At 36.1% G+C, this 23,507-nt stretch overlaps 1 protein-coding gene across 3 annotated transcripts in view; it reads left to right on the forward strand.

Annotated features, from left to right (window-relative positions):
* Positions 1–23,507, forward strand: part of LOC105468297 (integrin subunit alpha V) — a 92,298-nt gene that overhangs the window by 13,274 nt on the left and 55,517 nt on the right. For all 3 annotated transcript variants that reach the window (XM_071073027.1, XM_071073028.1, XM_071073029.1), the window contains 2 exons: positions 19,083–19,174; positions 22,285–22,399. In XM_071073027.1, coding sequence (XP_070929128.1) covers positions 19,083–19,174; positions 22,285–22,399 — 207 coding nt within the window. Of the gene's footprint in view, positions 1–19,082; positions 19,175–22,284; positions 22,400–23,507 lie in introns of those variants that run through there.

Here is a 23,507-nt window from a genome sequence, read left to right on the forward strand (position 1 = left end):
TGATATGCTGGCTTTGACAGAGTGCTTTAAGATAAACCTACACAAAATTAATCCCTTTTTCCATATTGTTATTTCCTGCCAGTACTAAAATATATTGATTCTGGGAAATATGTCAGTGAAACAGGAATCATGATGTGGACTGTTCCATTTGACATTGTGATCAGTGCCAAAATGATTGTTAGTCATTAAGCCAGCTGTTAATGGGAACCAGATCACATGCACATGTTTTTGGGTTTTTTTTTTTCCATTTAAAATTATCTACATTAAACTCTGTTGTATTTTTCCATATATGGCTAATACTTGGAAAACTCCAAGAGTTTGTAAAAAGGCTCAATTTTACCATAAATGGAGAAATACCTGTGACTCAGAATATGATGGTTTTAGGGCATTTATTGTCTAACAAAATATGAGAACTAATAAAACGAAACCACAGTTTAGATTTTGATAGGTCGAACTGTTCAGATGTTTCTATACTTAACACCATAGGTTTTTGTGTATTGCAGGATAATTTATTGCTTCAGATAATTTTTTGTTTATTGAAAATAATATGTGCACATGGTAAAACAAATTTTAAACAGTCTCAAAGCATGTACAATGAAACATTCACTCACATCAGTCTTCTCAGAGACAATCACTTTTTTGTTTTTTTGTTTTTTTTTGAGATAGAGTCTCGCTCTGTCACTTGGGCTGGAGTGCAGTGGTGTGATCATGGCTCATTGCAGCCTCCGCCTCCCAGGCTCAAGTGATCTTCCCACCTCAGCCCCACAAGGAGTTGGGACTACAGAGGTGTGCCACCAGCCCGGCTAGTTTTTATGTATTTTTTTTTTAAAGAGATGGGGTTTTGCCATATTGCCCAGGCTGGTCTCAAAACATCTGGGCTCAAGCAGTCTGCCCCCCTCAGCCTCCCGAAGTGCTGAGACTACAGGTGTGGCCTACTGTGCTCAGCCTGAGGCAATCACTCTTAACAATTTCATTTATCCTTCTAGAATTTTCTTACGTCTATATATGTATGCATCCTTGAAGGAAAGGCAACTCCAAAATCTGATGCCTCCCCACACTGTTCTAACAGTAGAAATCTCTTGTAGATCTTTCCTTATCGGTATATGAATTTACCTCATATTTTGTAAATCACTGATACTATTATATTGTATATGTGTACCTTGTTTGCTTAAATTATATGTTCTACTAGTGGATACTTCGATTATTTCCAGTCTTTTATTATGAACACTGCTGTAGTGAAAATGTTATACACAAGTATTTGTACAAATATGTGAATATATCTGTATGATAAAGGAGATCTTTGGATATGTATATTTAAAGTTTTGTTAGGTATTATAAACTTTCCCTCACAGAAGTTTACACCCCTCCAGTTATGTTTTGAAACCCATGGCAACCTCATTTATTACCGTATTTTTAAATCTTTGTCAGTTTTGTAGGAGGAAATAGTATCTGTTATGGTAATTTGCATTTCTTTAATTACTAGTAAGACTGAATGTCTTCATATTTGTTGGTAAGCCTTCAGTATCCCTTTTCCTGTGAGCTACTTTTAGTATATTTGTACATATTTTCTATTAATTTGTGATTTCAATAAATGAATCTCAGTTTATGGCACTCCATCCTTTCAGTGTTTAGTCCAGAATCTGGAGCCATGTTTGACATTGCATCTTTCAGTAGGTCAAAATGTAACTGTTTCTCATCAGTCCACTGCTAATATCCTGGTCCAAGCTCCATTGTCTCCCATCTGGACTATTGTCCTAGATTTTTTAATTAAGGCACTGCCAGCAACGAGATGGCACATTTAAATTGGGGTAATTTGACTATTTACAGAGGACTGTGCAGGTACCTGGGGATTGATTGTATATCAGCACTAGTTAAAATGTGGCCTCTAGGCCTGAAGGCAGTGGTTACCAGAATCTGAAAACAGAATACTAGGTATAGAGAGCCACGTGACAGGAGCTATGGCTTTTTTCAGAGGGCAAGAGCCAGCCCCAAATGACCAGGGGATTAAAACAATGAGCTCACTCCGCTTCCTCCCTTTGATTCTCTGTGCTGTTCTGTGCCTCATAAACAGTAGACACTTTCCCACCTCACCCTTACCTGGGCTGTGTTTCCTGCCGGGACATTCTTTCCCTAAATGTTCACTGAGTATCTGCTTCACCATCATTTTGAGAATGGCTCAAATATGATCTTCTCAGTGATGCCCTGACCATCTTACTTAAAATTGCAACTCCCCCTTCTCACCTTGTACTTCCATCCTCTTCTCTATGTTTCCCAGTAGTGCTTACATTGTTATATGTTATTTATTTATTTTTAGTGACTGTCTCTTTCCCTCAATTAGAATGTAAGTTCCATGAGGACAGTTTTTTATCTTTGTTCATTGCTGAAACTCCAGGGCCTAGAACATTGTCTGGTGCCCGGCACAAGTTAGTGCCCAATAAATTGAAGAGATGAATGTACGATAAGAAGTTTTTGTATAGTAAGGAAATAAATAAAGTCCTTTAGTTGTCATAGATGTACATACATATATAAAATATATTTATATGTATAATACATATATTCTTATGTATATGTATATCTTTTGTCCCTGTTTATGATATTTTTGTAATCCTTTTGTATAACTTCTGAGACCTCCCCAGTGGAAAAGAAATTAAGACTTAATTTTTTTACGTTAGTATTTTTATTCAAATAGTGTTTATTTGAATGTAAGAGGACAACATAGATTTAAATAACCCAGTCAAGAAAATGTATATCTAAAACAGCCACATTAAACCATATTGTATTGAGTTTCAAGGAAGAAATGCTTATAGCTTATAGCATCCTGCTAAACTTTCTTTATGTCTCTCTCCCAAGTACTCTTCATCCCATCCTAGACCAAACATATAAGCATCTCTACAATACAAATGTCTTTTCTCTTTTTTATTATTCAAGGGAGACAGAGGCTGAGCAGATATGTGGGGTTTCTGAAGGCAACCTCCCTGGGGCTCAAACTCTGGTTCTGCCAGTTACCAGCTGTTGATGTTATACAGGTTACTATTAGGTTACCCTCTTCTCCCTAGTAGAGTATTCTCATCAACCTGCTCCATAGGTGTGGATTACACCAAATGAGTTAATTTACATATAAGTGAAGACTTTTTAAGTGCTTAGGACAGGGATTGGCATACTGAAATGGCTCAGTAAACATGAGCTGTTTCAAGTTGCTATTCCTCCCTTTTGCCTTCTTAGAGACCCTCCCTATTCCTTCATTTGCTTCTGTATCCCTGCTGCATTCTCCCTTTTCCTTTCTTCCCCAATTTTGAAGTATCTTTAAAGTGTTTTTACCTGAAAAACTAATCAAAAACTGTTTTCCCTTGGAGATGTATCTTTTCTTAGTCATATCTTTCTCTTTTCTTTCCTTTACATCCATGATTTTTGAATACATATTGTGTCTTCATCACTTTCCATGCTTCAACCCAATAGAATCACTGTTGGGTTGTGGCACCGACCCAACCCAGCAGTGATTCTAGCTGCGATTGTTAGCAGCAGCCTATTTGCTGGCTTCAGTGGATGGTTATGGTCCCTCATCTCTTTGGACTGCTCTTTTACAATCACCCCATTGGCCATTCCCTCCTTAAAGTTTCTGCTCTTTGTCTGCTTGACATGATCACATTCTTTTATCCCTCCTAAACTTCTTGATACTATTGTGGGCTTTCCTCTTTGACTCTTTTTCATCTCTCCATTATTTGTTATACCTCATGGTGTCATGAAAAGGAATAGGCCTTGTAGTTAAACAGACATGGGTTCAAATCTAGCCTCTGTCATTTTTTTCTAACATTACCTTGGGAAAATTACCTGCCATTCTCTGTTGTATAACACATTCCAGGGGTGATCATGAAGAGTATAAATTGGTTAGTTTATTTACTTTCTTGTGTTTCTGAGCCCAGAACAGATTTTAATGCTTAAAAGTGCCCTGTCCTCATGTTTTTAATATTTGGGAAATAATTTACTTTATGAAATAGTCTCAAGAAAATTAGCTGTAATTGTATGATGTGGGAGACATTACAACACTTTGTCGTTATTCACATTTTTTTAAACTTCTGGGAAGAACTTTGGTATGCCCATGTGACTTTTTCTGGCCCATAAAACATGAGCAGAATTGTGTCATTTCTGGGTGGCAGGGTTTAAGAGCTGGGGCATCATTCTGCCCCTTCCCAGATGGCATAGTGAGCAGTGATAGTTTAAATGGTAGAACTTCTGTCAACCTGAGGCCTGTAGTAAGGAAGACATAAAGATTAGACTCTTACTCATATGTGTGTGTACAAAAAAAAACTATTGTTATTTTTAACTACTTGAGATTTGGGGGATGCTTGTTACCATAGCATCATGGAAACTAAACTGAATAACACATATAGGGATATTAAAATGGAATATTATCAATAATCAGCTGCTGGAAAATGGTTATTAAAACCACTTTCTTTTTTTTTTTTTTGAGACGGAGTCTTGCGCTGTCACCCAGGCTGGAGTGCAGTGGCCGGATCTCAGCTCACTGCAAGCTCCCCCTCCCGGGTTCACGCCATTCTCCTGCCTCCACCTCCCGAGTAGCTGGGACTACAGGCGTCCGCCACCTCGGCCGGCTAGTTTTTTGTATTTTTTAGTAGAGACGGGGTTTCACCGTGTTAACCAGGATGGTCTCGATCTTCTGACCTCGTGATCCGCCCGTCTCGGCCTCCCAAAGTGCTGGGATTACAGGCTTGAGCCACCGCGCCCGGCTAAAACCACTTTCTATTCTGCATGCCGGTTTGGTCTTCCTTTAAGTTTCTAGTCTGACTTACTGAGTATCTGAGTGACTAAATGACTAGGTATCATTGCTTATGCTAAAAATGGCCCCAGATGTTAAGTTGCATTTGGATTGGGAGAAAGTATAAATAGACTAAGTACCTGATAGGGGTATCATAGCTTTGGGGTTCCTTGAGTATAGTGATTTAAAACTGGCATGTGTTTTGTGGCGACTCTGGAAGCTATGGCTATAGAGTTGTTGCAAAAGATGTCATTTCTGTGGGGACAAGAGGATTTGAAGCCCGAATGACTCCTGTATCTACCAGGTTTTGTTTCTTCAAATCTGAGCCGTCACCTGGCAGGGCAAAGGGAGGTACTCTGGACAGCTGGGTGGACAGCTGTATAGGAAAGTTCATGTAAGGATTCTCATCAAAGAGGTATGTCTGGTTCTGTCCTGCTGGAAAGCTGTGGTTCTGTCTTATATCCTTGTAAATAGACTGGTGCTGCATATGGCCTTTGGTAGTTTTCTGAGTCTGAAAGTTTAATTGAGACTTAAGAAGCCCCAGATGATTGTTACATCAACATTTGAAGTTTGTAACTATATGAAATATTCTAGGCTAGTTGCTGTATAGTCTGTTTCTCCTTTGAAAAAACAGAATAGTAACTATATTCCTTCCTACAAAAAAGAACAAACCTCAGCTAGCTCTAGAATCACAATAAACAATTTTACGGTAAAGTGCTTGGAGATACTCTAAATGCTTGGCATTAAGTAATATTTTGTAAAATGGTCCTTTCCTCTCCCATTTGCCTTTTAGGTCAGGTTCTGCCATATTGGTAGTCTCAGTGCACTGAGTACAGTTTCCTTTCTTTATTAAGCTGAATTTTTTGTTGATTTTTTTTTCTTACTGATGTTATAGTATGTTTGTTTCCCTGAGTAGACTATAAGCTATCTAAAGGCAGGGAACACATTTATTTCCACTCACCATTTATTCCATTTCCCTATGGTGGGTTGCCTGTGTGTGTGTTGCATGCAAGTTTTGGACTCTTCATGAAAAGTAATAGAAATAGACTCTAGCTAAATTTAACAGAACAAGAATTTATTGGAAGGATATTGATAACTTCACAGTTATCTGAAAAAATAGGAACCAAGAGAAGCTAACAAAAGAACAACTGGTGGATTTTATTGTTGCTGGAACTGCTGTTGCTGAATGTGGAATAGCACCATGAGAATAACTTCTTAACCATCTTTGCATCATTTGCTAGAGTTTTAAACTTTTATAGTAGTGTCTGTTTGGGTGAGTCCAAGTCTCATATCTGTGAAAGACCTGGAAAGCCTGTCTTATCTTTCACAACTAAGAAGATTAAGAAGATTATGAGCTGTAGAGGGAACTAAAAGGTATAGGATTAAGAGGGTGCCTTTTTCTCCTTTTGACTGGAAAACGGTAATGGGAAAGAAACATCCTTTGCAAATAACCCTGTTTATCTGTTGGGCTAATTAGTAATTCATGAACTGATTTTACTTTGTGTTTACCTGTGAGGTCCCTGGATATTATGTAGTATATAATTATCTATTTATATACTAGATAAAGGTCATTTAACTGTTAAAAGTTGCTTGTCACATGCATTAAGACATGCACTAGTAACTAATTAAGAAAATCTGGATTTTGCTTTTAAGGTATTATAACACAACTTTTTTAGCTTTTGGACAGATGGACACTTTTGATGTGCTTTCTTTCCTATCCTGTAGCATGATTTTGGTGGTTTGAGTTGGGGATAAGAGAGAGGCTTTCAAAAATATATTTGAGAGACTAGTCTAAAAGTTATTTTACTGTAATTCTGAACAGCAGATGCAAATAGATTCATACCAAAATAAAGGAGGCATAACTGGAAAGTATCTAACTTTGCCTGGGGACTTTGAAGAAGGCTTCCTAGATTAGTTGGTGACATTTGAGCTAGCTAATGAAAAATGAGATGAAATTCCTTAGATGTCAAAGAGGGTTACAGCTTGAGAAAACAGTATGTGTATGCTTAGTAAAAGGAGTTAGTGACTGAAAATCAAGTAATTCCATGTGTCCTACATGTATGTATATGTATGTGGGCATAAGGGTTATATGTGTGTGGTGGTGGGGTTATGGTGTTGAGGGCATGATGAGGAATAAAACTGGAAATAGCTGAGGAAAGATATAAATGAGTTTTTAAAAATATACTCTAAAGGTCTAGCCAAATAAATTTATCTTTAAATCTTAATGCACATAGAGTATTATATTAGAGATAGAAGGATCTAGAGCTCCATAGGGACATCTTGAATTGCTGGTTCCTTGTAAATTTCACATGAACACTGCAGATGAACTAATACGTTCAGTACCCATTTTATTAATTTTCCTAGTCACTTTTTTGGTAAAATGATAGAAGTTACATGAAATAATGAATATTATCATATACATATATTCAAAATATTATAGACATGACTTTAAAAAATGTGGAGTTTCATGATACAAAGTTTAATTTAGTAGAAGGTGCAATCCAGGATGGAAAAGTTACTTGCTGCTTTGATTTTTGAATAATGTCTGTGCTTTAGTGAGCCTTCAGGAGCTAAAGGAAACCTTAGTCCAAAATTTAGATTTGCAAAATTTATTTCCAAAATGTGCTACCCTGTTAGTTTTCTTTCAAGATCTTCACTCTGGCTTGTCATCTTTATTTTTCTTTTTCCGCCGTATTTGCTTGATAGAATATATAAACAAAGCCACAACTAAGATGTTTTAAAAATTTTCTTATTTTATATGTTTATGCAATGATTGAAATATTACAACTTGCTTTGGAAATAGCAGTTGCCCTCTTGGATTTTTAAACCTTTTCATCCAGTGACTCTTCATAATTTATAGATTTTTAAATAGGGTCTTCATAATGACGGAATAGGTTTTTCCCCCTAAATTGAAAGAATAATGTGAACTTTGATATGTTATAGAATTAGTGAAAATGAAACAGTTATTTGGGGGTATGATTTCTTTGTTTTAGTCTAAGATGATTGATACGTGGAAAACTCACAAGTGGATGTGGAAAAGCAGAACTGAAGAAAAGATTAATTGTATGATTTAGTTTAGGGATTAATGATCTATGTATTTTCAGTAGTAAAGTTATTCCAAACTGTAATAGATTGCTATGCAAAACAATATTGAGACTATTCATGTAGCAAGCCTAGACTGTTCATGTAGTCTGTTATCTGTTTTGCCTTCATGGCCACATTAGTTTCCTGTTGCTATTGTCGTAAGTTACCAAAGATAACAAATTTGTTATCTTTAGTTCTGGAGGTCAGATGTCCAAAATGGATTCACCGGGCTAAATCAAGGTGAGAAACTGTTTCCTCTCCATTTCCAGCTGGTAGAGCCATTCGTATTCTTTGTCTTGTGGTTCCTTCCCTTATCTTCAAAGCCAGCAATAGCTACTGGGTTCGTTCTCATGCTGTATTACTTGAACATTGACCCTACTGCCCCCCACCCCCGCAACCCTTGTGATTTTAATGGGTCCACCCAGATAATCCAGACTTACTTCTTATTTCAAGGTCCTTAATTTGATCACTTCTGCAAAGTCCTTTTTGCCTTGTAAGGTCACATATTTATGTGTCAGTTTCTGGGAATTAGAAGTTGAATATCTCAGGGATATTATTCTGCCTACCACGGTGCCCTTTTATGTATTTTCTTTTTAAATTATTTGTTTTCTTTTTTCTTTAAAAAAGAGAGATGGGGTCTTCCTATGTTAGACCAGCCTGGTCTCAAACTCCTGGCCTCAAGCGATCCTCCCATCTCAGCCTCCCAAAGTGCTAGGATTACAGCTGTAAGCCACAACTGATATTGGTTATACTGCAAGCTATGCTAAGACAAGAACCATGCTTATATAAGTAGGCATTGCTGTCTCTCTTGTTCTTTTTCCCTTGGCAGCTTTGGTTATAAAGAATTCAAACTAGATTTAGAAGATGTAGGCTCAGATTCAGACTCTGATGCCTATTAACTATGACCCTGGGCAAGCACCATCCGCAATTTCCTCATTTGTCAAATAAGCATAATACCTACCTCTCAGGGTTGCCATGTAGATCAAATGAGATAATATTAGTCAAGCATGGTGGCCTGGTGGCTCATGCCTGTAATCCCAGCACTTCGGGAGGCGGAGGCAGGAGGATTGCTTGAGTCCAGGAGTTTGAGACCAGCCTGGGCAACATGAGACCCCATATCTGATTTTTTTTTTTTTTTTAAAAACAATGTCTATGAAGGTATTAGGTTGGTGCAAAAGTAATTGCCATTCTTGTCATTACTTTCAATACTTTGTAAACAAGAAAGCATTATACAGGTGAAGAAAGGATTGTTTGTGTTGTGCCCATACTAGAACTGTAGGGAACTAAATAAGTATGGAAAAGGAAAGAAATAAAGATAATTGTGGATATTTCTTAAATTGATTATAGCTTGGTTTGCATTTTAACTTCTGTTATTGTGACATTTGAGAAAATCCTCTTATAACATGTTTTCCTTTTCTAGGGAAGCAGATGTTACTGATAGACTGATCCTTGGCCATGTTTCTTAGTAATGTGTGTGTGTATGTTTTTTTTTCTCCCAAAAAGATAGACTGCTAATGTGCTTTGAGAAAAGAAACCATGTTTCACCATCGTATGAAAGTCTTTTTGCTTAGAAATGCAGGCTTACCTACCTATTTGTTAAGTATGTTTTTTTTGTGGTGGTTGTTGTTTTTTATTTGTTTGTTTTTTTAAAGGAGAAGCTCCTACCTTTATATTCCAAATACAGCGAATGGATGTCAGCTACCACTAACTATTTCTGTCATACCGAAGGGCATAGGTCAGATTACTATTTTTCCTGCCCAAAACAGCTTGCTGTAATGCTTGCCATTTGTTCCTAGAAGGGCCTGGCCGTAGGTTGAGAGTAAACCTTGGCTATGCCAGTTCTATGGTCAAGAAAAATGCTGTGGAATATTTTCTGGGTATAACTAGGTTTTTAAAACATTTAGCTGTTTTCTAGCTTGTGCAGTACAGTTTCCATCTAGTTGCAATTAAAACACTCAGGCAGACCCTAAACTAACCTCCTTTAAGTTTTACTTCCTCCTATTGGTGAATTTTCTGTCTTCCAGAGTTGTGTCTAGGTATTTCTACAGTTGCAGCTGTCCTGTACTCTAAAAAGTTAAAAAGAAAAGTAGTTTCCCTTCCCTTGTTAATACAAAACAAATTTATACCAAGGAATTTTTAAAAATAAAAATATTTCTCCTGATAAAATCTGTTATTCCGTTACAGAATTACACAGAGAGCTGGCAAGCACTTTAGAAATCTTGTAGTCGAATTCATTTATTACTAATTGACTCTCAGTCATACAGTTAGTCAGTATTTTAATGTTTTCAGCGTTTTACTGAAACCAAACTCACAAGCTCTTTTAAAGTCTCTTCCTTTCCCTGCTCACTTTGACCTGATTCAACCCGTTCTTTAGGACTTAACAGAGGATTGGCTTTTTTTTTTTTTTTAATTCCCAGTAAAGAGTTTTTGTCTTAAAATGTTAGATGCTTTCAGGATCATTTCCTTCTCATGACTAGAAGGAAACAAACCAGCATTGATAAAGCAGTGAGTGTTTTCAAAAGGCCTGTATTCTTTGTGCTGCACTCCAGCAGGACCGTCGGAATTGCTCATGGAAGAAGAGGGAGATTTTGATCCTTTATTGGCTGTGGTAGTAATAACTGACTAACTCAATGAATACCAATCCCAGTGAAATGAGCTTCATTCCTGTTTTCTTCTGGTTCTGCTTTTCTGACTCTTTTTGTTTATGTTTGGGAAACAGCTGTGTCTTATTTTATGTAAAAGATGTTTCTGGATGGTTTTGTATAAATTAGTAACACTTTGACATGTCCATGGATTATGGCTGCAGAACTCAGTTTTGTGTATATATAAATGATTTATTTTTCAAACACTTTGGATTTGGGGACCTTGGTCTCTTGGCCATTTTAAGACAGTACAGGTAAGCTTCAAGAGACATTTGAAGACACTTTGGAAGTTTATAAAGCAAATTGTCCTTTCATTATTAGTACTGTTCTAATATCTTATCACTACCTACTGTCTGTCAGAGTTTCTTAAATAAATTAACAAACTGTATTTCCTTACTAAATCAACGAAATCATTAACCACCATTTTAGTCTTCAGTAGTTATCTAGAATTTTTATTTTTTAATTAGTTATTTTATGCAATATTCTACTCTAATAGTTTGATTCTATAACATAGAATAGAGGTTCCTAGGAAGGTTAATGCTTAAAAAAAGAAGGAAGAGGTTCCTAGGAACGTTAATGCTTAAAGAAAGAAGAGCTTGTGTAATTAAAATTTTTTCTTGAATTTTATGAACTAAAACTCCTTTACATGTGTGAGATGAAAATGTAAACATAAAGTTAATTAAGAGGGGATGTAGGAGCGTCAAACTAAGCTTTTGTATATGAGGATTGAAGGATACTTATCCACACTACTTTTTTTGAAAACCTTTAAAACATTTTATAAATAATGCACATCCATTGATGAAAATATGAGAAAACCAGACCTACTTAAATCCCACCACTCAGGAAGCCAGTGGCCATAGGATATACTTTTGTTTGTGTATTTGTGCATGTGCCTTATGGCCTGTGTATATTCTGTGTGTGTGTGTTTCTGTGTGTAAATATGCAAAATACATAAAGTTATTATTTACTCTGTCTCCTATTCTGTTGGACATTCTGTTGTTTTATAACAAACCTTTGACGTGCTTATTAGTCTTAGTTTGTATTACCAAATTTTTTTAAGTTAATTTTTTAAAAATAAATGTAGAAGTCATAGCAGTGTGTGTTTCAGGATTTCTGATACATCTTTGCCAAATAGGACAATACTGACACAAGCAATATTTGAACCAAATTTAATACTATCTTCCTTTGCCTGACAGGTGAAACATATGTCTTATTTTAATATTCATTTCTGTTATTTCTGGTAAGCTTGAGTCTTTTTTCATAGGCTTATTAGCTCTTTCTGGGTTTTTAAATTTTGTTTTCTATTATCCATTTTCATTCTTGATCTATTATATTATTCATTTTTATTCTTGGTCTATTACTCTCCTGACACATCTATTTTTAATTAATTTTGAAAAAGTCATTTCATGCACGCGCGCGCGCACACACACACACACACACATTTCTGTTCAATGCCACAGGTACTTTTTCTCCTGACAAATTTGTCATTTTTAAAAACAGCTTTATTGAGATATAATTTACCATAACATTGACCTGTTTTAAGTGTTTAATTCAATGAATTTTTACTATATTTATAGAGTTTTATAGCTATTACTACAGCCTAATTCCACAGCATCTCCATTACCTTAAAAAGAAATGTGTCCAACGTCAGTCTGTCCCCATTTGTACCTCCTGCCCTAAGCAGCTATTAATTTACTTTCTGTGTCTACATATTTTGGTTTTGAATATTTTATATAAACGGAATTATGTGATACATAGATATTCATATTATAGCATGTATCAGTGCTACATTCCATTTTTATGCCTAACAGTATTCAACTGAATGAATAAACATTTTGTTTACACCAGTAGATGCACATTTGAGTGTTTTCTGCTTCTTGGCTATTATGAATAATGCTACTCTGAACATTCATGTGCAAATCTTTGTGTGGACATATGTTTTCCTTTCTCTTGGATAGATGTCTAGGAGTGGAATTGCTGCGTCATATGGTAATCTACATTTACCTTTTTTAAAAATTGTCAAACTATTTTCAAAAGTGGCTGTACCATTTTACATTTCTATTAGAAATGTATGAGGGTTTCAGTGTCTCCATATCCGTATGGACACTCATATTCTGTCTTTTTTATATTATAATAACCATCCTAATGAATGTGAAGCCATATTTTATTGTGGTTTTGATTTGCATTTACCTGATGATGAATAATGTTGAACATCTTTTCTTGTGCTTACTGGCTGTTATTTCTTCTTTGGAGAAACATCTATTCAAATTCTTTGCTTAGTTTTAATTTGGTTGGTTGTCTTACTGAGTTGTAGGAGGTTTTTTTTTTTTTTCATATTATTTAGGATACAATTTTTTTAATCCAGTATTTGATAAGCAAGTAATTTCCCCAATTTTGAGAGTTGTCTTTTTACTTTTTAAATGGTGTTTTTGAAGCACAAAATTTTTTAATTTTAATTGGCTGATATATCTACTGTTTTATCACTATGCGGTTGGTTTTCTAAATCATTGCCTAACCCGAGTTCATGAAGATTTATTTCCTTGTTTTATTTTAAGAGTTATATAGTTTTAGCTCTTACATTTAAAAATGCCTGTGATCTGTGTTGAGTTAATTTTCTGGTACGGTTTGAGGTATGGTTCCAAATTAATTTTTTTGTATATGGGTATCTAGTTGTCCCAGCACCATTTGTTGAAAAGACTATTTCTTTGCCGCTGAATTTGCTTGGCATTGGCATCTTTGTCAAAAATCAGTTGACTGTGAATGTAAAGGTGCCTTTGATGTACTATTTATGTACTACTAAAAATACTAAAAGTGTCACCATTATAAATACATCACCATTGACTATTGTACACATTCAGATTTTAGGCATGCTAGTATCTGAATATTTGCAGCTCTGAATCAATGGAATACATTATTTCAAAATAGCATTGAGTTACAAATAAATGCATGATAACAGTAGTTGTCTGACCTCCAAATCATTTTCTCTCAAATTTCTCTTATGGTACTTATGGCTCTCTGAAAATATTTTATATAATTATGTATTGCTTTTCTCCTTCAAAAGCAAAGACTTATCTGTCTCATTTAATGCTATATTACTAGCATAGAGACATAGGAGGTACCCATGATTTATCATTTATTTAAATAAATAAATGGATAATCAAAGAGATTTCCACTAACCTGTCCATTTTTACATAATAAATAAGCATGCTTTATTGGGAGATTTTTTTCCTAGCAAATTTGTTACAGGAAGTACAACTAAGCAAGTGATGTTTAAAGTAAAAAGCTGCTTAAGAAAGTCTGTGAATTGTCTATGAATGCAGGGTGGTATTGTTTTAATAGCCTTTTTTTTCTTTTTACTTTTTTTGTTCATTTGTTTTAGCAAAAAGTAAGTTAAGGACCTGAATTATTTCATTATTCATACAAGTCATAGTAATGAATAGGAGCCAAGTGACTAAAACCGCATTTAGCTTCAAAATGGAAGTTTACTCTCTTGCTTTTCTAATGCTTTAGCATTCTTGTTCACTTTGGCCTTTTCACAAAAAGGTGACATAATCTTGTTCCAAGGGATGTTCTTTTGGTATGAAAAGAAGAAACAAAACATTTTGCTTAGGGTAAGAAGGTAATTGTATCTTAAAAATAAGCACTGCCCATAATTGTCCAGCAAGTCGAATGCCGAATGTGTTGACAGTGCCTTTGGAAACACCAGGGAAAAGAGTTGGCTGCTAATAAGGAGTAGAGTCAAAAGCTACGGCAATCTGCTTTTCTCATTTGCTTCTGTCCTCAAGCATGCAGTCATGGGAGTTTGATAAAATGCAAATGACAAGTTTGAAAACCTGGCAAAACAGACATGAAATTTTCCAGTCTCTAGTGATTTACTTGCTTATCAATTTCAAGTTTCTCTAGCAAAATTTTCCTCTGTATTTTTGAAAGTGGTAGGACAGAGCTGTATGTTAATTTACATAATACAGAGCAATTTCTTCTGAACTTTATTAGAGAGATTTAAAGATTATTAAATAAATGATATTTAAGATTTATTTAAATACTTTTATTTATTTAGATAATTAAATAAAATTATTTTATTGTGTGAGATACTCTTTTTTCTTTTTTATTTATCTGGGTGAACAGAGCTAATCTTCCAATGGCTTTTGTGATTATGGACAGAAATCTTGGTACTCTTGGCTGTTGCCTGCGAAAGCATTTCTTCCAGCCTTTGAGTTTCTGTGGTTGTCTGTGTCCTGTTTCCTTTTCAAGTGTGTCAGCATAGTCCAGGCCATCTGAGGAGGTTCAACATCATTCTAAATGCTGACTTCAGGGCTGTGATTCAGAATATTTACTTCACTCATGTGCCTCAGGATAGCTGCCAGTTTCAGCCAGGTCATGAATGAACTTCTTGTCTGTTTGTCTGGAGAGCAGGCTTTCTTTTGCTTTCTCTTCACCCACTCTGTTTACACTTCCTCTGGGTGAAGCTTCTATGTAATGTTGAGTCAAGGATTTTAAGACTTGGTCTCCAGAAAAACAATTTTGATTAGTAAAGAAAAACTTCCTAATGAGCAAACTTCTTAAAAAGATGGTAACATGAGGTTGTAACTGTGTTGCAGCTGAAGGCATTGAAAGCAGTGGATGATGTTTTTCTTTTTGAAGACCATGGACTAAGTTTTGGGTGCCAATGTATGCCAGTGCATTATATCCAGTTATACTGGACTACTTTGGTTTCCAAAAAGATATGTCAAATTCGTACTGATTTTGAATGAATTTTCTAGCTTAAGCTAACCCTGATGTCCTCAAAGACAGATATCCATAACTGTTATGGCAAGGGATGCTTTTGATACTTTTTTAAAGAAATAGGAAACAGAACATGGTAGCTATGCAGGCCTATGCTGCTTGACAGTGCCCAGCAGCATCTTGTGCCACCGTATACAAGTTTAAAGAGAAGTAACATTTGTTAAGAAAAACATTCATGGAGGTAAATTTTCAAAGTGGTAGGGAGAGATTGGATAACCATTAATAAAGAATAAGTTTCACTTTTCAGGAATATAATAATTGAGAAAAAATACTTAACATAGAAGGCAACTCAAAAATCCCATAAAGCCCATTCTTAGCATGGCATAAACGCTCTTGACAAAAGTGGGAATGTAAATTACTACAGCTACTATGGAGTACAGTACGGAGGTTCTTCTAAAACTACAAATGAAATACCATATCATCTGGCAATCCCACTACTAGGTATTTATCCAAAGGAAAGGAAATCAGTATGTCAAACAGACATCTGTGTCCCGTGTTTATTGGAACCACTGTACACAATCACCAAGATATGAAATCAGTTCAGGTGTTTAACAACAGATGAATAGATAAAACATGGTGTGTACATATATATGTGTGTGTGTATACATTATTTTATATATATATATAAAATGTATATATATTCCTGTCTGTGTTCAGGAATATGTATATACAGTGGAAAAATGTAGTGTGTGTGTGTGTGTGTGTGTGTGTGTGTGTGTGTGTGTATTCAGCCGTGAAAAGAATGAAGTCCTGTCATTTATGGCAACATGCATGAAACGGGAGGGTATTATGTTAAGTGAAATAAGCCAGGAACAGAAAATTAAACACTGTGTGTTTTCACTCATCGGTGGAAGCTAAGAAAAAGTTGATGTCATAGAAGTAAAATGTAGAAGATACTAGAGGCTGGGAAAGGTAGGGAGAATGCGGCAAAATTACAACTGGATAGGAGGAGTAAGTTCTAGTGTTTTCTACCACTGTAGGATTATTATAGTTAAAAATAATGTATTATCTAATTTCAAATAGGTAGAAGGAAGGAATCGAATGTTCCCAACACAAAAAAGTACTAAATATTCAAGATGATGAACTTGCTGATAACACTGACCTGATAAGTATAGATTATATGTATTGAAACATCACTTTGTACCCCTTGAATATGTAAAATTATTATGTATCGATTAAGAAAAAAAGGCTCTTGGCCAGGCAAGGTGGCTCATGCCTGCAATTCCAGCACTTTGGGAGACTGAGGTGGGCAGATCACCTGAGGTCACGAGTTGAAGACCAGCCTGGCCGACATGGTGAAACGTTGTCTCTACTGAGAGTACAAAAAATTAGCTGGGCGTGGTGGCGGGCGCCTGTAATCCCAGCTACTCAGCAGGCTGAGGCAGGAGAATCGCTTGTACCCAGGAGGCGGAGGTTGCAGTGAGCTGAGATTGCACCACTATACTCCAGCGTGGGTGACAGAGCAAGACTCTATCTCAAAAAAAAAAGTAAAAGAAGAAAAGGCTCTTGATAACCACTGCCTTCCTGATCATTCTCTGTAGTTACAGTGAACAACTCACAATTATCTTAAAAAATTCAAGATTATCCACTCTTCTGTGGATAATCTTGAAAAAAAAAAGATTTTCTTTCGGCTCAGAAAACATTTCCTCACTTGTACTGTGTGCCCTCGCTTTCCTATAACTCTCTACGGGCTCCTGTACTATTTTCTACCATAATTGCTTGCTCCTATGATTATCTCTTGTGTTAAATAAATGTTTCCATAAGAGGCAGACTACCATTTCATCATGGGTTAGCATAATGAATAGAGAAACACACCTAAATTTTCAGTTAGGATTTGCATCCAGAGTGTAGGGAATAAAGTTTCTAGGCAAGAGGACCTCAGACCTAAATGCCTGCAGGTGGGAATAAGCATGACTTGTTTCAGAGACTGGGGATGAGGGATAAAAGTATTATTTCACATAAAAATAAGTGTATCAGCCAGGCATGGTGGCTCACACCTGTAATCTCAGCAGTTTGGGAGGCTGAGGCAGGTTGACCTTGAGCTCAGGTGGTCAAGACTAGCCTGGACAACATGATGAAACCCTGTTTCTACAGAAAGAACAAAAATTAGCCAGGCATGGCGGCATGCATCTGTAGACCCAGCTTCTCTAGAGGCTGAAGTGGGAGGATCGCTTGAGCGTAGGAGGTTGAGGCTGCAGTGAGCTGTGATCACACTACTGCCCTCCAAAAATAGAAATATTCCTAAATTTGAAATTGAGGGAGATGTAGGGGATTGATTAAATAAAGTATTCTGTGGCTATATAATAGGATACTACACAACAATGAAAATGATATTATAGATCTGCCTTTATAAGTGGCTTATTATGGGTTATAATGATAAGTTTAATGTTATCTTAAATATTGACTTAATATCTATTTTACATATAAAAACATGCATATATTCATGAAACAAGTCTTTAGGATAGATGGTAATGTGTTAACAGTGGTCATTTTTTTATAGTGGGGTTGTGGTATTTACATTTATCTTTATATATGGCTTTGTTTTATGTTTTGGTTTGTTTTGTAATGAATAAGACTTTTATAGTTAGAGTAAATACAATAAAGTGTTAAAAAGGTGAGAAGGTACCATTGGTCTTGTACATATATTTTGTACTTATTGATTACTATGTCTTAAAATTTATTTTGAAAATTTTCAAACCTGTAAAAATTTGAATTTCATTAATACAATGAACAATACACTGTTCACCTAGTTTCACCCATTGTTGCAGACATTGTTACACTTAACCCCTAAATACTTCAGCATGTATCGCCTATAAACTAGGACATTTTCTTATGTAACTACAATATAGTCATCGCATATTAGAAACGAATCATTATTATGAATAATGAAATATTAATAGTAACAATGTAATTGTTGCTGAATTATACATTATTACTGTTATCTAGTTCACAATTCACATTTCCACATTTATCCCAATAAAGTCCTTGTAACTTTGAAAAAACTTATTTGGACATAAAATTCAATCAGAGATCACATCTTGCATTTGGTTGCCATGCCTTAGTGGTCTCTTTTAATCTAGAAGCGTTTCCTACTCATTTTGTCTTCCACGATATTGACATTTTTGAGTACTATCCCAGGTGTGCTGTAGGCAAGTATACTTGTATCGTTAAGAGTATAGTGATGTTTGGTCTGTCCCAATGCATCATTTTGTTTTTGACACTGGAGTTTTAGTGTACAGAAATAATTTTCTCAATAGTGAGGACTGAAGTAATGAAAATAAGTGTTTGATTGTATTGTGCCATATTGAACTCTTTTTTCTACCAACCAAATCAAGTTTCCTGGATTCTAATTCTTGCATTGTTATGTCACAGGCACAGGTCTCAGTCTTGTCTTTTATAGCATTTTACACAAAAGTGTTTCATACCATTTAATTTTCATAAATATCTTTATGCCCCACAGAAAGAACTTCTGGGAATAGATGATCATATGTATTTGTTTAATGGTTAATTATCTAACAGTTGAGCAACTGGAAGACTATTTACAATTGCTTTTTCAATCGTGTATTATGATACTTAATGGGACTAATAATAATACCGAGGCACTTCTGGGTTATCGTGTATTCTATGTTTCTGATTAGTTGAAAGTCTCTTATGTGTATAAAGTGTATATGAGAAAAATAACCAGTGGAGTATTTGATTAATCAAAGGTGTACTATTTCTCAACCTGGCTGGATAAAAATAAACTGTTTTATTAAGAACAGTATATTTTGGGTCTTACTACTCACAATATTCTTTTTTAGGCAATAGAGATTATGCCAAGGATGATCCATTGGAATTTAAGTCCCACCAGTGGTTTGGAGCATCTGTGAGGTCGAAACAAGATAAAATTTTGGTAAGTCTTCTGGATATTTACTCACAGGTGAGTTTAGTCAGTTTATGTAGAGACACAGGAGGTTTTATATTTTCAGGCTGATAGTAGAATTCAGTATGCTCAAGGGTGCAGGGTATAACAACATAAGACAGCTCTGATCAAAGGCCACTGTGTCCAAAGAGGCCATCTCTCTTGCCCTTCTTCAACAGGCTTTCACTTCTTTTCACCCTCATTCCTACTTTGTTTTACCTGCCCCACTTGATAGTTCCTATCAGTTTATTTCCACCCAGCCAAGTATAGGAATAGTGTGGCTTTGGTTAACAAATGCTTTACTACTTCCTCTCTTTCTCTCTCCTTTTTTTTTTTATCCGCCCCCCCCCCTCCGCGAGATGGAGTCTTGCTCTGTCGCCCAGGCTGGAGTGTAGTGGTGCTATCTCGGCTCACTGCAACCTCCGCCTCCCAGGGTCAAGCACTTCTCCTGCTGCAGCCTCCCAAGTAGCTGGGATTACAGGCATCTGCCACCACGCCTGACTAATTTTTGTATTTTTAGTAGAGACAACGTTTCGCCATGTTGACCAGGCTGGTCTCTAACTCCTGACCTCAGGTGATCTGCCCACCTCGGCCTCCCAAAGTGCTGGGATTACAGGCGTGAGCCACCGAGCCCGGCCACTTCCTCTCTTTGAAAATACAACATGATGTTGAAGTGGGATACAGAACAAAGAAAAAGAAGTAACAACCTTCCTTCACCTCATCTCCCCCTATGCCGCTGTCCATTCCTCTGCTCCTCTTCTCAAACACTTTCTGAAATGTTTTCTATGGTAGCCATCCCAGTTCTTTACTTCACATTCCCTTTCCTATGTCACCATTGACTTTCAGGTCACTGAAATCCACTAGCATTTATACATATGTACATACATACATACCATTATGTTTTGTTTTCTCTGCTGGTATTTATTTTTATCTTTCTTGCACTCTCAGCATTATTCAGAATGGTCAACATCCCTTTTTTTTTTTACTAAATTTTTCTTCTCTTGGTTTCTGTGAACTGTATTTTCCTGGTTTTTCTCCTATCTTAAGGCTGCTCTTTGGTAGTCTCCTCTAATGGCTCCTCTTCCATTCAATTTCCAAATATTGGGGTGTCCTTGATCTCTATTTAGCTTCCTTTGCTTCTTCTAACTACAACTTTTACCTAGAGGTTCCTAGTCTCTCCTATGGCTGTAAGTATAATCCCCAAATCTATATCTCTAGCTTTTAATTCTCCCTGGACCCTTTAAGTCATATTTCCAGACTAGCTATTTGGCTTCCAAATGAACGTGGCCAAAATAGGACTCTTGTTTCCTTCCATGAAAGAAGAAAAACAAATAAAAAACTATTTTTTGTATATATATATATTTCCCAGTTTATTAGGAGGCCTGGCTTTCCACCCTATTCACTAGTGAGCACTCACAATCTGTCTCAAAAATATATCTCACATTTATCAGTAGATCTACATGTCCAGTATTTCTACCCTGCAACAAGCCACCATCATTACCTCCTTGGACCAATGCAATGGCTCTTCTCATCCTGCTGCTGCTTCTCTTACCCTAACTGCAAGAAGGACCAGAGTGAACCAGAGCATTTTACCTTGATTAAAACAGTCAAGTGGCTTTCTGTCACTGTCTGAATAAGTATGAAAAGCTCATACTGTCTTAAAAACATCTCCAAAAACAAGTCACTGGCTATGTCTTTGGTCTCCTCTCACTCCATCTTACATACTAAAGCCAGGCTTGTCTTTATCTCTTCCACATTCCAAATCATTTCAGTTAGTACCTTAGTGTTTGTGTTCCCTCTGCTTGTATTAGTTGTCTTTATGATTTCTACTTGGCTGGCCCTTTGTCATTCAGATTTCAGCTTTCATTTAATTTCCTCAGAGACCGCTCCACCTATTTTAATTATTTACATAGTATTTATTATTGCCTTTATTTTTTCATCTAATTATGCTGCATAGGGAAGGATTTACTTAGGAGGTGAAGTTTCAGCAGACTTTAAAGGATGTGCCACATTTCAGCAATTGGAGGTGAAGGATTGGGTTAAGAGTGGAGATATTCTAGGCAGAAAGAAATGCAAAGAAGCAGGAGTAAGCAAAAGGAGCAGGCTACCCACTCTGGAACATCAAGTACATGTAGAGAAGTAGCTGCTATGACCTACTTTCACTGTTTTCAGGGTACATATAGAATAAGTCAGTGCTGATGTTCTGCGGTGCTTATGTTAGCACTTTGCTTCAAAAAGTGTTACAGAAAACCAATTAAACCTTTTTCACTAAATGAATTGTTACACATTTGGTAGATTACTATGCTGTTAAAGCATTCATTACTCTGCTACTATACGTGGTATTTCAATCTAGAATGCTGAAAACAAAAAGGTCAGTTTTTTTGGAAAGTAAATAAAGTAAATACTGCACATTCTTTTGCTCTCTTAATAAATTATTTGCTGTATAATTTAGGGGATATATTCCATATGCATGAGTGTTACTTAGTTCAAAACCTAATTTGGTCTCTACCTTTAGCATAGCATATTACATCAAGAAATATACTACCTGAAATAACAATTTTTCTAACTATTTTGAAAAAAAATTTGGACCACAAATATGGCCTTTGAAATAATGTGAGACAAAGACTTCTTTTAAATTCTTTATTTACCACTATGATAAGGAATTTAAGGTATAGGATAGGTTTGATTAATTTCTATGAATGCTTTGCAAGTTGGCCAGGTGTGGTGGGTGTGTTAGCTCACAACTAGCACGTTGGGAGGCTGAGGCAGGAGGATTGCTTGAGTTCAGTTAGAGACCAGCCTGGGAAACATAGTGAGACCCTGTTTCTACAAAAAATTTTAGAAAATTAGCCAGGCATGGTGGCATTCACATGTGGTCCCATGCCGCATGCTACTCAAGAGGGTAAGGCCAATTACTTGAGCTCAGGGGTTCAAGGCTGCAGTAAGCCATGATCATGTCACTGCACTCCAGCCTGGGCAACAGACTGAGACCCCATCTCAAAAAAAGAGAAAGTGGTGTTATATTCTGAAGTAGTATAGAGCATCTGAAACACTAAATTTTTAGAAAATCTTTATGTCATGGACTAAACCTTTGATTTTAGGCCTGTGCCCCATTGTACCATTGGAGGACTGAGTTGAAACAGGAGCGAGAGCCTGTTGGAACATGCTTTCTTCAAGATGGAACAAAGACTGTTGAGTATGCTCCATGCAGATCACGTATGTACAGGATATTGTACCAGCCTTTAAGAAGAGGGGTGGGAAGCCTAGTTTGTTAAAAATATGTGTGTGTGTGTGTATGTGTGATTAAAACATATAGACATATTACGAGAACAAAATGAAAACAATCCTACTAAGGTAAAGAGATTACAAATGTGAAGTAAACAGGTTTACTTTTTCTAAGAACTCATTTTCATCTTCCTTCATTCGTATATGATTTTAAGAACCTGTATTTTTGATGACTAATAGTCAAAAGATGCTCAGTTGAGCTTCTCTAATAGAGAAGATGTGGACCCTACAACTAAAGATTCAGTATCTCTAGGTCAGGCCTGGGTACCTGAATTTTTAACAGACTCTGCAAGGCAATTCTGATAGATACCAAAGTTTGAGAACTCCTGCTTTATACTAATAATGATGTTGAAAGTAAAAAATATTATGTCTTAAAGAGCCAAAGTTTATATAGGAAGATGAACATTGAACTCAGGAGTCTTGACTCTGAATTTTCCTGCTCTTAATCAGAGTTTCTTTGTTAACCTGCTTCCAAGCCCACCCCCTTTTGGTGATCCAGAGGATTTTATGCTCTTTGCTAATATTACTTGAAATTTCAAAAGGAATTAATATCATGACTAAAGATGACTTGAAGCAATTATAATTTTGATTATGCTTTTCCAAAATCTGTACATCCTCTTATCTTTGGAGATTCCAATCCTTTTGTGCCCCGCTACCCTTTGCTGAATTAGCTACTACTTTAGATCTTCCTTGTACCAGAAGCATAAAAATAGATTACTGAAATGTAGTATAGTGTTTATGCCTAGAGCCCTTAGGCCATTATTTTTTGTGTTCCACTGGTCACCACATAGTTTATTAGAGAAAATTAGTAACAAATGCACAACATGTAAGACTCTTACTCCTATATTTGTTTTGTCCATGTTAGGTGACATGTGATACCAGGTCAAAGGGACTGTTTTGTCCTTCAAATTCTAAGTAGTTAAACCTACAGGAAACTGCAGAGTATTTCAATAAACACTTATTTTCTTAGCCCAACACTTTGATCCTACCTATTATAAGTGGGAAGTGAACATTAAAAGAGTGATACCTGCCCAAATCC

The sequence above is a fragment of the Macaca nemestrina genome, chromosome 11 (genome assembly GCF_043159975.1).
Source record: "Macaca nemestrina isolate mMacNem1 chromosome 11, mMacNem.hap1, whole genome shotgun sequence".
NCBI lineage: Eukaryota > Metazoa > Chordata > Mammalia > Primates > Cercopithecidae > Macaca > Macaca nemestrina.